General features: G+C 35.2%; 1 protein-coding gene across 1 annotated transcript in view; it reads left to right on the forward strand.

The window, feature by feature from the left end:
* ZPBP (zona pellucida binding protein) overlaps window positions 1-15,524 on the forward strand; it is a 102,458-nt gene that overhangs the window by 60,342 nt on the left and 26,592 nt on the right. Inside the window, exon 7 of the mRNA XM_030871344.2 lies at window positions 4,367-4,544. Coding sequence (XP_030727204.1) covers window positions 4,367-4,544 — 178 coding nt within the window. The remainder of the gene's footprint in view (window positions 1-4,366; window positions 4,545-15,524) is intronic.

The following is a 15,524-nucleotide window of genomic DNA, read 5'->3' on the forward strand; positions in this document are numbered from 1 at the left end:
TTTTTCTGCCAGAACACCTTTGAAAAGTACCTGTTGCCCCATTTGCTTCTCTTGAACTCCCATTTAGTATGTTTCAGGTTATCTCATTTATTTCTCCACCTCTCCCTTACTTTTTTTTCTTTTTTTAAATATGTTCTTCATTCTGAGTAATTTTTTTTTTTTTTTGCGGTACATGGGCCTCTCACTGTGTGGCCTTTCCCGCTGCAGAGCACAGGCTCTGGACGCACAAACTCAGCAGCCATGGCTCACAGGCCTAGCCGCTCAGTGGCATGTGGGATCTTCCCAGACCGGGGCATGAACCCACGTCCCCTGCATCGGCAGGCAGACTCTCAACCACTGTGCCACCAGGGAAGCCCATTCTGAGTAATTTCTTCAATTATTTATTGCATTTAATTGTTCTGGCTCCAGCAGGGCCTAATCTGATGTTCAGTCTGTCCACTGAGTTTTTAATTTCACTACATTTTTTACTGCCTTCATTAATTGTAATTTAAGTAGGTAATTTTTCAAATATACTTTCTCTTTTATTGTGATATAAATTTCCTTTCCTGTGTTTTCATACCACTTTTATGTCTTCATGTGTTCTAAGGATACTTCATATCATTTTTTGCTATTTTAGGTCCCTGGAGCTCCATTATCTGAATTTCTTGATGGTCTAATTTGGCAGTTTGTTGACCCCACCGTTGTTTCTTAGTTCATCCTCTGCTTCATAATTCTGGCTGATAAGACATGTTTGTCAGTCCTGTATCAGTAGATGTAGCCCCTTTGGCTTAGGTTGTGTGTGTTTTTCTGTAAAGTTACTATGTTTGCTTTTGCCTAATGTTCCATGGTTGTTCTCAATCAAAGCCAAATTTTTATGTTAATTTCTGACTTGGGGATCTTGTACCACACAGAAAGTACAACAAAACCCCACACCCACTTTGAAAGCAAACCATCATGTAGGAATTCACTGAGGAGTTTTGCTTTCCCCCATCCCTCCACTCCATCACCCCCTCCTGCTGCCCCTCCCTACCCTATTGAGAGTCTTTCTTGTTATTTCCCTTTTGTTTTGTTTTGTTTTTTTGGTTTTTTGCGGTACGCGGGCCTCACCGCTGTGGCCTCTCCCGTTGCGGAGCACAGGCTCCGGACGCGCAGGCCCAGCGGCCATGGCTCACGGGCCCAGCCGCTGCGCGGCACGTGAGATCCTCCCGGACCGGGGCACAAACCCGCGTCCCCTGCATCGGCAGGCGGACTCCCAACCACTGCGCCACCAGGGAAGCCCTTATTTCCCTTTTGTAATTGAATTTCTTTTCCTGTTCCACTGTTTTACTTAGAGTCTTTCTTGGTTGTTTATTTTGTTTGTTTTTAACAGCTTTAAGCCTTTTTTCCTTAGCTCTTTTGTTTGTTAAATTATAACACTCTGGAATACTCAGATTGACATGAAATGAAATAGGGACTCAGCTAATATTAGGTTTTTAATTTTCGTTTTTAGCAACTTTTTCTCTTTCTTTCTGTCTTTCCCTGTCTTCCTTTTTTCCTTTCTACTTTTTTCTTCCTCTCTTATTGTTGAAATATAGGTACACAATATCTGCTGTGTTATGTTCAGTTAGGTGATTTTTAGCAGGGTGATTTTTCAGACTATCTAGTGCACCAAATGGTTGGAAATGTGAAATCTTTTTCTGTATTTTTAAATGTCATTTCTCTCCTCTCACTCCTATCTTATCTGCTTGCTTTTTTCAATTAGAAATATACTACTTTAAAGAACTTTAATGTGACAGTTTAAATCTCTAATAATTTCAAAAGCTAAATTATAATTTATCTTTAATCTTTCTTCTAAAAATTCTGGTTTTCTAATACAGGTTTCATTTCTTGTGGAGCAACTACCATTTCAGTGACAATGCTGAGTGAAGAGTCGATTCTTTTGTCTTTTGCTTCAGGACTGAAGTAGACTACATTGCAAAGTTAAATTTTTCTTTATTCTAAAGTTCTGGGATTCATTATTCTTCTTAGCAGTGGATTCCAACTTTCATAGAATTCAAACTATTATATAACCCTTTACTTTCTTCCTCTTCCCTTTGGCGCTGCTTTGAAACTGAGCTTTATCTCATAGTTCTCTGCCTGTTTTACTGATGTGAGTGAGTGTACATCATCCATGCTGATGTTCCTACCACGAGAAGGACAACTTTGTGTTTTTGTTTTAAACTTTTTTGACAGTTCTTCATTGGGACATTTTCCTGTAAGATCTGGACACCCTACCTCTCATTTGCTCACTGAGCACTGAGATCACCAGTCTTTTCTATGCAAATTCACAATTCTTTCCATTTCATCCAAGATACTGGAAGCCTCTCCTTTTTTGTTTTTTGGGGTTTTGTTTTTTGCTTTTTAATTCCAGCCCCATTTGATGACTATAGTCATTTTCCAAAGAGATTCCCCAAATATAGCTGTTAACCAAAGTTTTCCAACAGACTCCATCTTAAAAGTGTATTGTCCATAACACCTGGTACATAATGAATTCTCCCCTCATGGATACTGGAGCTCCAATTCATCTCTGGTTGTGTATAATGTATGCCATTTTTTTGCCTATCCTAGGACTCTCATTGCTTACTGGACTAATGTAGAGCACTATTAAGCCTTTCTAGTTGCCTTTTTCAGTACCTAATGTGGCATGATCTGTTGAGCAGGTTATGGTATTTAAAGTAAGCTGTTCAGCTTCTCCACGCAGAAGTTTATATAGTTTACAAACTGCTTATTGTTGAAGTGGTAATGATTTCTTGTTCTAGTCTTGTAATCAATAACCAATAATTATAGAACATATTCCTTTCATATATGCTTAATAAGTCTATAAAATTTGGGGATGGGTGGGTGAAGGGAGGAGTAGCTTGGGCCAGGCAATCTGATGTTTATTCAGTTGTATTAATTCTTTGTGATTAAGGTGATTCAGGTGATTATGAAGAATTTCTATAATTATGATTTGTTCTTATGTCATCCAAATTTGTCCAAAAATTTTTACTTTAAAATCTTTAATCTTTACCCAATTCAGAGAATTCTTCAGTTTCACACTTTCTTTGGTACAAATAATTAACCCCATGTCAACCATCAACATACTCATTATTTAAAAAAAATATTTAGTCAATGATTCAAATAATTTCTTGCCTTCTTTCCATTTTTATCAAATAAGAGATTTATCCTCATTCTCCTTCTTAGAAAGAAAACAGGAAAGAAGAATCTGATTTACATGATAATTTTTGTTCTTGTCAGGTTTTGCGAGGTATAGTTTCATTGTTTTTTTTTTTTCTTTCTTTTTCCTGCATAGGGTGTCAGGAAGCCAAGTGATTATGATCATGTCTCCTGATACTTTTATTTGTAGTCTTGCATTTAAATATAGTTAATTGGATACCAGATTTGTAGCTAATTAATTCATAAGCACTTCCTTAACCAAAATTGTAAATAGCAGTAAATTTGACAGAATTTATTAAAAGTACAAGAAAACCATTTAGGCTGTAAAAATATAGTAATTCAGTAATAGAATGAGTTGAATGCAGTATATTGAAAAACACTTTTACAATTATTTATAGAAATTTTCATCAGAGGGATGTAATTTGTAAGGTACCTGGAGAAGTCAGTAGATTGAGATGCACCATTCGTGGTTATAGATGAGCACAATTTCATTTACCCCTGCTTCTGACTACATGAGAGGTGCAGGTGAGCATAGGAGAACTGAGCAGAACTAACTAGCTTGTAGAGGGTGTGAACTCATGACCATACCTCATGCTTTACCAGGTAAGGCTTACCAGCCACTGAAAAGTATAAGCCTCTTGTTACTTTTCGGAGTCAAGCCAGAATAATTACTACACGTAAAAAGGTAATTAATTATAGGTCAGAATTATGCCTTAATTATTTTGTAAATTTGATTTTTGAAACAGAGCTATAAGTTCTAACATGTGCTGCATGCTATCTTTAAACCTAATTTTTCTTTATGTAAAGAGTGGAGCAGATGTCTCAGGATATGCTTCTTAAAGATTCTTAAAGTACATTTCTTTAAGAACATTTAATTGTTAGAGTACCCTTCTGAAAGTACATTTAATTTCAGAGAGCTGTCTTGTTTTGCTCTTATGCCCATCCATATATTATTCAAAACCAAAGGGACCAAAAAGTTTGGTTATATATTGAAATATTTTCTTTGTGTTGTATATGGAAGTACTTTTAGAAATATTTGAGGTTTATAGGTGATATCTTTTCAGTTTTACAGGTGTTATTTATATCCTATGAATTCAAGAAAAAATAAGGACCTTGAGAATTTGTTTCCCCTGCTTCTAAATACATAAGCATCCTTATTTGTTCTAAAATTACATTTATGTGATAATTTTTTCATACTTTATTTCTATTTTAGGCTAAAATTCTCATAGAGAGATTTTTTAATCAACAAGTGGAAGTTCTGGGCAGACGTGCAGAGCCGTTGCCTGAGATATACTACATTGAGGGTACTCTCCAAATGGTTTGGATTAATCGCTGCTTCCCAGGGTATGGAGTGAATACCCTGAAACACCCAAAATGTCCTGAGTGCTGTGGTATGTAATGAACTATGATTTTATGGTTTATATGTATGAAAATTCACTTGTCTTCATTATGCCTAAGTGAATGTCTATCACTTATTTTTACTATCATTTAGGTTTGAAATAGTGTGTTTGAAAAGACTATGTCAATCTGAAGATTTAAAAGAAAAAGGTCAACTTAATTCTGGCCTTGTTTTACTACTAGAGTAAAGAGGGGTTGGGGTGTTAGGCAGTTGTCTGGGAGGAAGCACAAATACTAGTTATGAGACACCTAGAGTTACTTAACAGCCAAAATATATTTCTTTTAGAATCAATTTTTGAAGAGTTTACATTTGTATAGTCTGGATTAGGTAACTTTTTCACTTTTTTTAAAAGTAAGTATATGAGTTGCTTTATTACCAGTTGTTCCTTCTGACCGTTGATCCTAGCACTAAAGGATCTGAGCATCTATCTGGCTTCCCCATCTTTGTGCTCATTATAGGACCGTCTATAGAGGCTGTTTAGGATGAGAACGTGGACTCACAGTCTCAGAATTTCCATCTGCAGCTGTGGAGTGAGCCAATTAACCTTCAGTCTTGAAAGACTTCCCAACATAAATATCACTACATTAGTGCCATTGTTTGAGTCTTCTCTGTTCTTCCCTCTTTTCTACTATCTTATGTTAGATTAAAAACCTTTTCATATGGTAGAACACTAAATATTATTTTTGCTTTGCTTTATTTAACTTGGTTAGATTTTGCTTTACTTTTTCATAATATTGGTTTTGTTTAAGGATATGAAATTTGACAAAATGTACTGAAAATTTATCTCAGGAAATACAATACAAATTTAACAAATAAATCACTTACAAATGCCAACCTTGTGACTGTTTTGATAATCTGTGATTACGCATATCACGCTAGAGCACAGAAAATGATGAAGAAAAGCCTGGTGATGCCAAACAGTGAAACCAAAACTTAGTAGTTTAGCTGTCTATTAAATGCATTTATATTGCCTGTCAATAAAGCCTTAAGACAAACTTAAAAATTTAAATAGTTGCATCTTATTAATTCTAAGAATTTTGAAATAAACATAGCTCTTTCAGTTGAAATGATAGGTTTCATCATAATGAAATTATTATGAATAATAATTTCATCATTGGAGTTTTTTTGCATGTATAAAAGTTCAGATAAACCCAATTTTCAGGTACTCTAATTTTACCATGTAATTATAACATTCAGCATTATTATATGCTGTACTATTTGATCAAGTTCATTAAGCAACTCTTTTACTCCTGACAACAAACACCATGGGAAGTATATAATGAAACTGTTGTATAAATCTCCAAAATATTTTCTGCCCCTGAAATACTGCTTTGCTCTCCCAAATATATGTCTTGGCCCACAGAGCTTAGAGATACAGGAGATGCATCCAGGAAACAATTAGAGAACAAGAGACCACCAAACTACAGGGAAGAGAACGGAAAGGAGATTATATAAAGCAAACTAAGTTAGAGATAGGATGAATCTCTATATAGGATTAATATAATTGAAAAAAAGGCTTTCTGAGTGATTTGAGACTTGAGGTAAGACTTTGAAGATACAGGCTTAGCAAGTACCACCCAAGCAAGGGCATGACTGAGTGTCAGATTTCTGGGGGAATTTTGCTTGACTGGGACTAGAGGATTAGTATCAGAAGAGCTGTGGGGAATGACAGGCTTTGAAAGCAAAGTGGGAGAGTTCAAATTTAATGTGGCAATAAGAGTCATATCTTTGCGTAGAGGAGAGAAATAACATTTATTTTTTGAATTTTATGGGATCATTATCATTGCTCAGTACACTTATCAAGTATTGATTTGCTGTATCTCATTTTGTGTTGTTCTGTGGTAAATAAATATTTTAATTTAGAATTACCTTTATGCTATTATCATCTCTGTTCGATTACTTAAGCGAGACTGAGCTCCTTTTTTGCACAGAACTCATTAAATATAATGTGACCTTCAGGTCCCCATCATATACAGTCATTTTTACAGAATTTTTACAGTGATTAATACAGTCTATATTACAGAAGGCTATTACTTTAAAAATTTTAAAGAGCACATACTACCCAAAAAACATTTATATCATTCTCCAAATTGGTAGGCACTATAAAATATAACAATAGTTATAAGACAAAATTAACATATTAAATGAACTTACCCATTCAAGTGTGAAATGGAATACTAGATAGAAGCACATAAAACATATGAGATACTTTGTAAAGTGACTTAACTTCCAAAATGAAAACACACCAAGTTTATGTTCAGCAAAGATTGAATAAGCATGTCTATTATGTGAGGGAAGTTTATTTACTTTCTCAGCAGTTGGTAAAGTAAACGGTGATGTTTTCTTGTTTTTTGGATATCTTTACTCATTTAATCTTTATGTCTAGATCACAGATAAAGATCGTTTGCTTATAAACCTAGAGACTTAACATTTCTACCTGTATTATTTTTCTCATTTCTAGTTAATTTAGCATTTTAAATTGATTTTCACTGAAAGTACTTCTTTACACATTATCATTCTTACTATATGCATCATTTTGTCAATCATTTTGACACTGAATAATGAAAAAGTTCTAATTTGTGAATTATAGATGCCTCATAATTTCATAAATTATATCATAAAGATACTGCAACCAAAGACCAGCTAGAATATTATATTGTTTCTGATAGAATTTTTTAAAACACAGATTCTAAAATATGTTTTACTGTGTAATTTCTGTAGTTTCTATTATTTCTGTAAGACTATGTATTTTGCTTTCCTTTTTATTTTATTCCTATTTAAGCTCATCAAATGACATTCTTTTTTTGACATAATATCCCACTCCTCCTTCTTCTTCCTCTTTAAACTATGGCACTGTCTCAAAGTTACCTGAAGACCTTCTCAAAAATATATCCAAGGTGTGGGAGCCACACATTTACGTTTATAAGCATCCTAGGTGATTTGATGGACATGAAAGTTTGAGTCTCTTGAGTATTGGTGTTGATAAAGTGATACCTAGATAGGACGCCTTTCCTCCTAATGAGGCAGCACACTGTTTTTCATTGACTGTTATGGATGAATGTATAGCTCACTAATAGTTTATGCAGCACTGTTGTTTTCTGTTGCTTTCTTTATAAGTAAGGTTTTCTGTTGCACATCCAAAGCTTTGGGGAGTCCCAGGAAACTTAAGCAAGGAGCTCTTTCATGGTGATATAGTGTCTGTGTTAGTAGTTAGAAATAATTAGGTTATAGGTTAAGCATCTTGAGATAATTTTATTAATAAAGTGTACTTTTGTAATTTAATTTTACAGTGAAAGTGAATTGTTCAGTAGATACAGTTGTTTTTAATAAGGTATTTTAGACTCTAAAAATTTATCCTGCTCAGACATGCAACCATGAACTCTTGTTTTAGTTTTACATCTAAGGACCAAAAAAATGTGCTGTCAACAAAGCAGACTTTAAGGCAAGAAGTCTTACTAGTTATACAGAGAGGCATTAAGTAATGATGAAAGGGTAGGTCTAACAAGAAAAGGTGAAAATAAAATATTTCTAAATCTGTGAGGATTTAACATAGGTCTGAAATACATAAAACAATAATTGTCAGGTAACACTGGCATATAAAGCCATATAGAAAAAATTAAGATTGGACCCAGCTAAAAATTCACTTCCAGATGTATTACAGACATATATACATAAAGAACTGTAAATGTTTTAGAATATAACAAGAAAATATCGTGTCTTCAGTATCAGAAAAAGATTTCCAGAAAAACACACAAAAATCACTAACTTTAATAAAAAACGTTTTTGTCTACATAAAATTTGAGTGCTTATGTTTATCAAAAGACACTGCAAAGAGAGAAAAGATAATCTACAGAATGGGAAAATTATTTATAATGGATATACCCAACAAAAGACTAGGATATATAAAGAACCCATAGAAAACATTTTTTAAAAAGACAAAACAATTTTGAAAAATGGGAAAAGATTTTAACAAGTAATTCACAAAAGAGTAATTCCAAATGGTCAATGGATCCATGAAAATATGTTCAACCTTTTTGTAATCAGGGAAATGTAAATTAAAAACAAAATGAGCTCCTACTACGCAACTATCAGGTGGGCAAAAAATACATAGTCTCAATACACTAGGTGTTCAAAAAAATGTGGAGTCTCGGAGCAGCATACACTGCCTGAGTGAGTATAAATCTTGCCCCTTGGGCAGCAGTTTGGTATTATTGTAAACATGACGATGCACATACTCTATGATCTAGCATTTGACTCTCAGGGAGATTTCCTCTCAGCATATTTTCTCATAGTCCCAAACTAGAGACAACCTAAACGTCTATTCATAGTAAAATGTACAAATAAACAGTGATGTATTCATACAATGGAATGGCTATAATTGGTGAATGGGAATTACAACCACATGAATATATTTTATAAATATAACTTGTGGAAAAGAAGCTAAGGACAATGGAATCCATGTAATTTAGGCATAGCTAAACTCTGTTTTATAGAGATTTATTTGTGAATGCTAAAAGCTAAAACTATAGTGCAATCCAAGGAAATTATCACCATGACACAGAAGAAGACTAGTGCTGATTTGTGGATGGGAAGGAGTGTGAGTGGGTGGGACATAGGCAGAGTGTTAAAAGGTGGCAGATTTCTATGTTATGGCCTCAATTGTTTCTAGACAGGTTTTCTATGCAAACATTCATTATATTGTACATTTATGTCTTATTTTTTCCATGTGTTAGATTTCATAATAAAAAGGTAAAAAATTAAAATTTTCCCTTAAAGCTTGAACACCATTGTTAACAACACTAAAGGCACGCTAAGGAAAAATAAGAAGTGCTTTCTTTCTCTAATACTTCAAATTTATAATTTGTGTATAGTATCACCTGATTTTTGTCTTCATAAATTTATAATTTTAACAGAGCTATCAATAAATGGTTCAGTGGGAATAATGAAATTATAATTTTTTTTCTGTTAACCATTAAGTTGTAAATATCATTCCATATTACTCTACTGTCTTCTTATTACTTTTGTTTGTTAAAAATGGCCAACTAATTGTAGGAATTATGTTTAAACATTTTGTTTATGTTGGAATTTAGATTATTTCCTATTTTTATTATTATAGTAAATGTTATTTACAAGAATACTTAACCAGCTTTTATTTTTTGAGTATTTCCTTGTATAAATTTACAGAAATGTGAGTACTAATCTTAAATAATGGGCATTTTGAGTTTTCACATTTTTGGTGTGTTATTTTAACAGTTCAAAACGTTCATAGTATCTTAACCTCTCTCACAATGTATGTGTAACTACAGACTTTTTTTTTTTTTTGCGGTACGCGGGCCTCTCACTGTTGTGGCCTCTCCCGTTGTGGAGCACAGGCTCTGGAGGCGCAGGCTCAGCGGCCATGGCTCACGGGCTCAGCCGCTCCGCGGCATGTGGGATCCTCCCCGACCGGGGCACGAACCCGTGTCCCCTGCATCGGCAGGCGGACTCTCAACCACTGCGCCACCAGGGAAGCCCTACAGACATTTTTGAATGTCCTCTAATTGATTCTGAGCATGACTTTTCAAAAATTAAAAAGCAAAATTTTATAGCCGTGTAAAGACTGTATCTCTCACCCTGCTGTGTTCTGCTTAGACTGACATCTTTATCTGGGAGATTTCACAGGTCTGCCTGCCACACAGAGCTTGTTAACTGGACAGCCATCCATAGCACTTTATAACTGCTCATTCCCTTCTCTCTCCCCCACTGCCTTCCTACAGTTAAATTCTTGTTTAGATCTTTCACCCAAATTCATCTGCTTGTCTTCATCACCACTGTAGTCATCTTAATTTGGATTCCATTTTCTTGTGCCTGGAATGATTAGTCTTTTCCTAACTGGTATCCCTTTACTTTTTCTCCTTTTCAGTCCATAGCTCACATTGCTTCCGATTATACTTGTAAATTCCAAGTGTAATCACCTCATTATTTTAAAACCTACAATAATAAAACCCTGGCTTCATAGGGTAACTTATTATATGCTTTGTAAGCCAAATCTTCCTTATCTTGAGCAACTAACCCTTTATTGTAACACTGATGTCATTTTTTATATTTTATTCCTCCAGGAAATGTGTTAGAATTCAGCAACACATAGCATGCTTACTAAGTGTCTGGCACTGGGGATACATTGATGAGAGACATGAACAAGTTGCTCCTCTGGTGTTTATATTTTGTCTGGGCAAGCAGCTTGTAAACAAACAGGTGAATAAAGTCATTGCATATGATGATAGGCACAATAACAAGCATTAAACAAGGTGATATGATGCACCCTAGTGTACCTGGCAGGATTTAAACAGTAAACAGGAGATCTGCTCACTAGTATTTTGAATAGGATTGAATGAAAGTGCCACTGTCAGAGGTCTGGGTAGGGATAAGGGATGTTGAGGCCCTGGGACTACAGCATCTTGAAGCAGCTACCATCCATAGGCTTGAAGAATGATGAGGGAAGAATGAAACAGTGGCCTGTGAGAGCTGGGGAAGCAGGGCTGCCTGACACCAGCTGAGCTGTAGGCGCACAGTGAGACAGCCACTCCATAAAACTGGCAGGAGGCAAGAGGAAGATAAATGTCCTGTCCTGCTGTCCTCTCATGGAGCCTTCCTGTGGCCAGACCCAAAGGAAGGGAACCTGGGTGATGGAGTCCATAGAGGTTAGCTCCAAGAGAGGGAGCAGGGCAGAGAAGGGTGGGTGATGGACCAGGTTTGGGGTTCAATTGGAGACTACCATGGAGAGTGTCTAGGGTGAAACTAGGGGATCCATCAGTTGGATTGTCAAGGATGACTTCACTCAGAAAGTGACTCCTGGAACTTCCCTGGTGGTCCAGTGGCTAAGGCCCCATGCTCCCAATGCAGGGGGCCTGGGTTCGATCCCTGGCCAGGGAACTAGATCCCTCATGCCACGACTAGGATTTCACATGCTGCAGCTACAGATCCTGCATGCCACAACTAAAAGATCCCTCATGCCGCAACTATAGATCCTGCATGCTGCAACTAAAAGATCCCACATGCCGCAATTAGGACCCGGCTCAGCCAAATATAAATGAATAAATAAATAAATAAATTTGTTTTAAAAAGTGACTCTTGAGTTGAACCCTGCATGATAAATGGGAGAAGATTATACAGAGATTTGTGTACCGAGTTTTCCTAGCAGAGAGAAAACACATACAAAGGCATGACTAAGGACATGCTTCAGAGCTGATTACTGGCCACAGCAATAGAAAGTAGATTTAGTATATTTAAGACACAATCAAGAAAAAGTGTTTATGGAATGTAAAAGCAGGAGGAAAGGGAAGAATAGAGTGGTTCTTATGTTTAAACATGAGTAGGTGGTATATACTGAAATCCCAGTTGAATTGTTTTATATTATGTGAAGTTGTAGTCTGATTTTATTTCATGTAGAACGCCCAGTTTCTCAGTGTGATTTATTGAGAAGTTCATCCTTTATCCAGTGCTACACTTAAGTATCTCTAAAGGCAGATATGTTTCTGAATACTCTTGTTCCACTGATATGTTCGTCTATCCCCAGCAATCGCGCTACTGGGCATATACCCTGAGAAAATCATAATTCAAAAAATCACATGCGCCCCAATGTTCATTGCAGCACTATTTACAATAGCCAGGTCATGGAAGCAACCTGAATGCCCATCAACAGATGAATGGATAAAGATGATGTGGTACATATATACAATGGAATATTACTCAGACATAACAGGAAATTAAATTGGGTCATTTGTAGAGATGTGGATGGACCTAGACTCTGTCATACAGAGTGAAGTAAGTCAGAAAGAGAAAAACAAATATCATATATTAACGCATATATGTGGAATCTAGAAAAATGGTACAGATGAACCTATTTGCAGGGCAGGAATAGAAACACAGGTGTAGAGAACAGACGTGTGGACATGGGGGAAAGGAGAGGGTGGGATGAATTGGGAGATTAGGTTTGACATAAATATGCTACCATGTATAAAATACATGGCTAGTGGGAACCAGCTGTATAGTACAGGGAGTGCAGCTCAGTGCTCTGTGATGACCTAGGTGGGTGGGATGGAGGGTGGTGGGAGGGAGGTCCAAGAGGGAGGGGATACATGTATACATATAGCTGATTCACTTCATTGTACTAACAATGAAGTAGAACAATGTACTACTACATTAGTTAGTACTACAAGTACTAACAATGTTAGTAGAAACTAACACAACAGTGTAAAACAGTTATACTCCAATTAAAAAAAAACAGTTATAACTTTTAATGAGTCTCAGTCTCTGATAAGGCATGTCCTTTTGTATTGGGTTGGCCAGAAAGTTCATTCGGGCTTGTCTGTAACATCTTACAGAAAAACCCAAGCGAACTTTTTTGGCAAACCCAATGTTATGAGATCCATTGCCTCTCCATTCAAACTTTTGGATCAGCTTGTCAAGTTCTATAAAAATGGCTGTTGGATTATGATCGCCACTTCACTGAATCTACAATGCTATTTGGGAGAATTGTCATCCTACCAGTACTGAGTCTTTCAATTCATGAACATGTGTGTGTGTGCGTGCGTGTGCGCGCGTGCACGCACATGTGCTTCTTCATTAAAATATATCCCATTAAGTCTTCATTTAAATGTATCCCAATTGTAATTGTTCTTATAGAGGTCTTACAAATATTTTACTTAGATTTATATCTAGGTAATTGATTGTTTTAAACGTCTTATTTTGATATAATGTTGGACTTCAGAAAAATAGTACAAAGTATTCCTCTTTAACTTTCACCAAATTTATTGCTATAGGCTGAATATTTGTACCCCCCGTAAATTCATATGCCAAAACCTAATCCCCAGTGTGGTGGTATTTGGTGGTGGGGACGTTGTGAGTTGATTTTTGTATATAATGTATGATAAGGCTCCAACTTTATTCATTTGCATGTGGATATTCAGTTTTCTAGCACCATTTGTTGAGATGACTATCCTTTACCCATGGAATAGTCTTAGCCTCCATGTTGGACATCAGTTGACCGTGTACACGAGGGTTTGTTTCTGGGACCTCTCTTCTGTTCCATTGGTCTGTATGTCTGTGTTTATGCTAATATCACACGGTTTTGATTACTGTAGCTTTGTAATCAGTTTTGAAATCAAAAAATGTGATTGCTCCAAATCTTTCTTTTTCAAGATTTTTCTGGTTATTCGTGGATCCTGGAGTTCCATGTGGATTTTAGGATGAGGTTTTCTATTTCTGAAAAGAAAAAAATACATTTGGGATCTTGATAGGGATTGCATTGAATTTGTAGATTGCTTTAGGTAGTATTTTTATCTTAATATTAAGTCTTCCATGAACACAGGATGTCTTTCCAAATTTACATTTCCTTTAATTTCTGTCAGCAATGTTTTGTAGTTTTCAGTGAATAGATCTTCTGCCTCCTTGGTTAAAGTTATTGCTAAACATTTTATTTGTTATGCTATAGCAAATGAATTGTTTTATTCTTTTCCATGTTGGATTATTCATTGCTAATTTATAGATATACAACTATTTTAGCATATTGGTTTCACATGGTGTGATTTTGCAGAATTTGTTTATTAGATTTAGTAGGGTTTTTAGAGTGTTGAGGATTTTATGCATATAAGATCATGACATCTTTGAACAGAAATAATTTTATTCTTTTTCAATTGTATTCATTTATTTTTCTTACCAAATTACGCTGTCAAGAACTTCTGATAATGTTGAATATAAGTGGCAAATGTGCACATTCGTATTGTTCTTATCTTAAGGGGGAAACTTTCAGTCTTTCATCGTTGAATATGATGTTAGCTGTGAGTTCTTTGTATATGGCCTTTAACATGTTTAGAGAGTTTTCTTCCATACGTAGTTGATTATTGTTATTATAAAAGGGTATTGACATTGAAAAAATGTTTTTTCTATGTAAATTGAGATGAGCATATGTTTTTTCCCCCACATTTCATTCTGTTAATGTGGTATATTTTATTGATCAAGGTTTTGTATGTTGAATCATCCTTGCATTCTGGGAGTAAAACCCACTCGGTCACAGTTTACAATCCTCTAAATATGTTGCTAAATTTGATGTTCTTATATTTTGTTGAGGATTTTTGTATTAGTATTCATAAGGGATATTGGCCTAATTTTCTTGTAGTGTCTCATCTGGCTGGCTTTATAGGATGAGTTAGGAAGTGTCTACTCCTCTGACTTTCTGGATGAGTTTGAAAAAATAATTTGTGTTACTTCTTTAAATTTTAGTAGAATTCACAAGTGAAGCCATCTGGTTCTGGGTTTTCTCTATGAGGAGGTTTTTGATTACTGATTTAATGTCTTACTAGTTTCACATTTATTCAGATTTTCTATTTCTTTATGTGTCATTTTGGTAGATTATGTGTTTCTAGAAATGTGTCCAGCAACTATACTCCCCCCAAAAAAAGAAAATCAAAGGAAAAATAAAAATCCTAACCCCCCCCAAAAAAAGAAATGTGTCCATTTCATTTAGGTTATACAACTTACTGGTGTACAGTTATTCATAGTATAGTTTTATATTGCTGTTTGTGTAAAATCAGTAGTAATGTCTCCGCTTTCACTAATATTGTTATTTTAGTATTTTAAGTCTTTTCTCTTTTATTCATTGCCAATGTAGCTAAAGTGGTTAATTTTCTTGATGTTTTCAACAAACCAGCTTTTGGTTTTGTTGATATTCTCTATTACTTTCCTATATACATATATATATATATATATATATATATATATTTTTTTTTTACCTCAATTTTAATCTTTATTATTTCCATCATTCTGTTGGCTTTGTGGTCAGTTTGTCCCACTTTTCCTACTTCCTTAAGTGAAGTCAGTTTAATAATTTGAGATCTCCCTTTTTTGATCTAAGTATTTAGAGTTAGCACTTCTTTCGCTGCATCCCATAAGCTTTAGCATATTGTGTCATCATTTTCATTTGTCTCAAGTATCT

The sequence above is a fragment of the Globicephala melas genome, chromosome 9, assembly GCF_963455315.2.
Source record: "Globicephala melas chromosome 9, mGloMel1.2, whole genome shotgun sequence".
Classification (NCBI taxonomy): Eukaryota; Metazoa; Chordata; class Mammalia; order Artiodactyla; family Delphinidae; genus Globicephala; species Globicephala melas.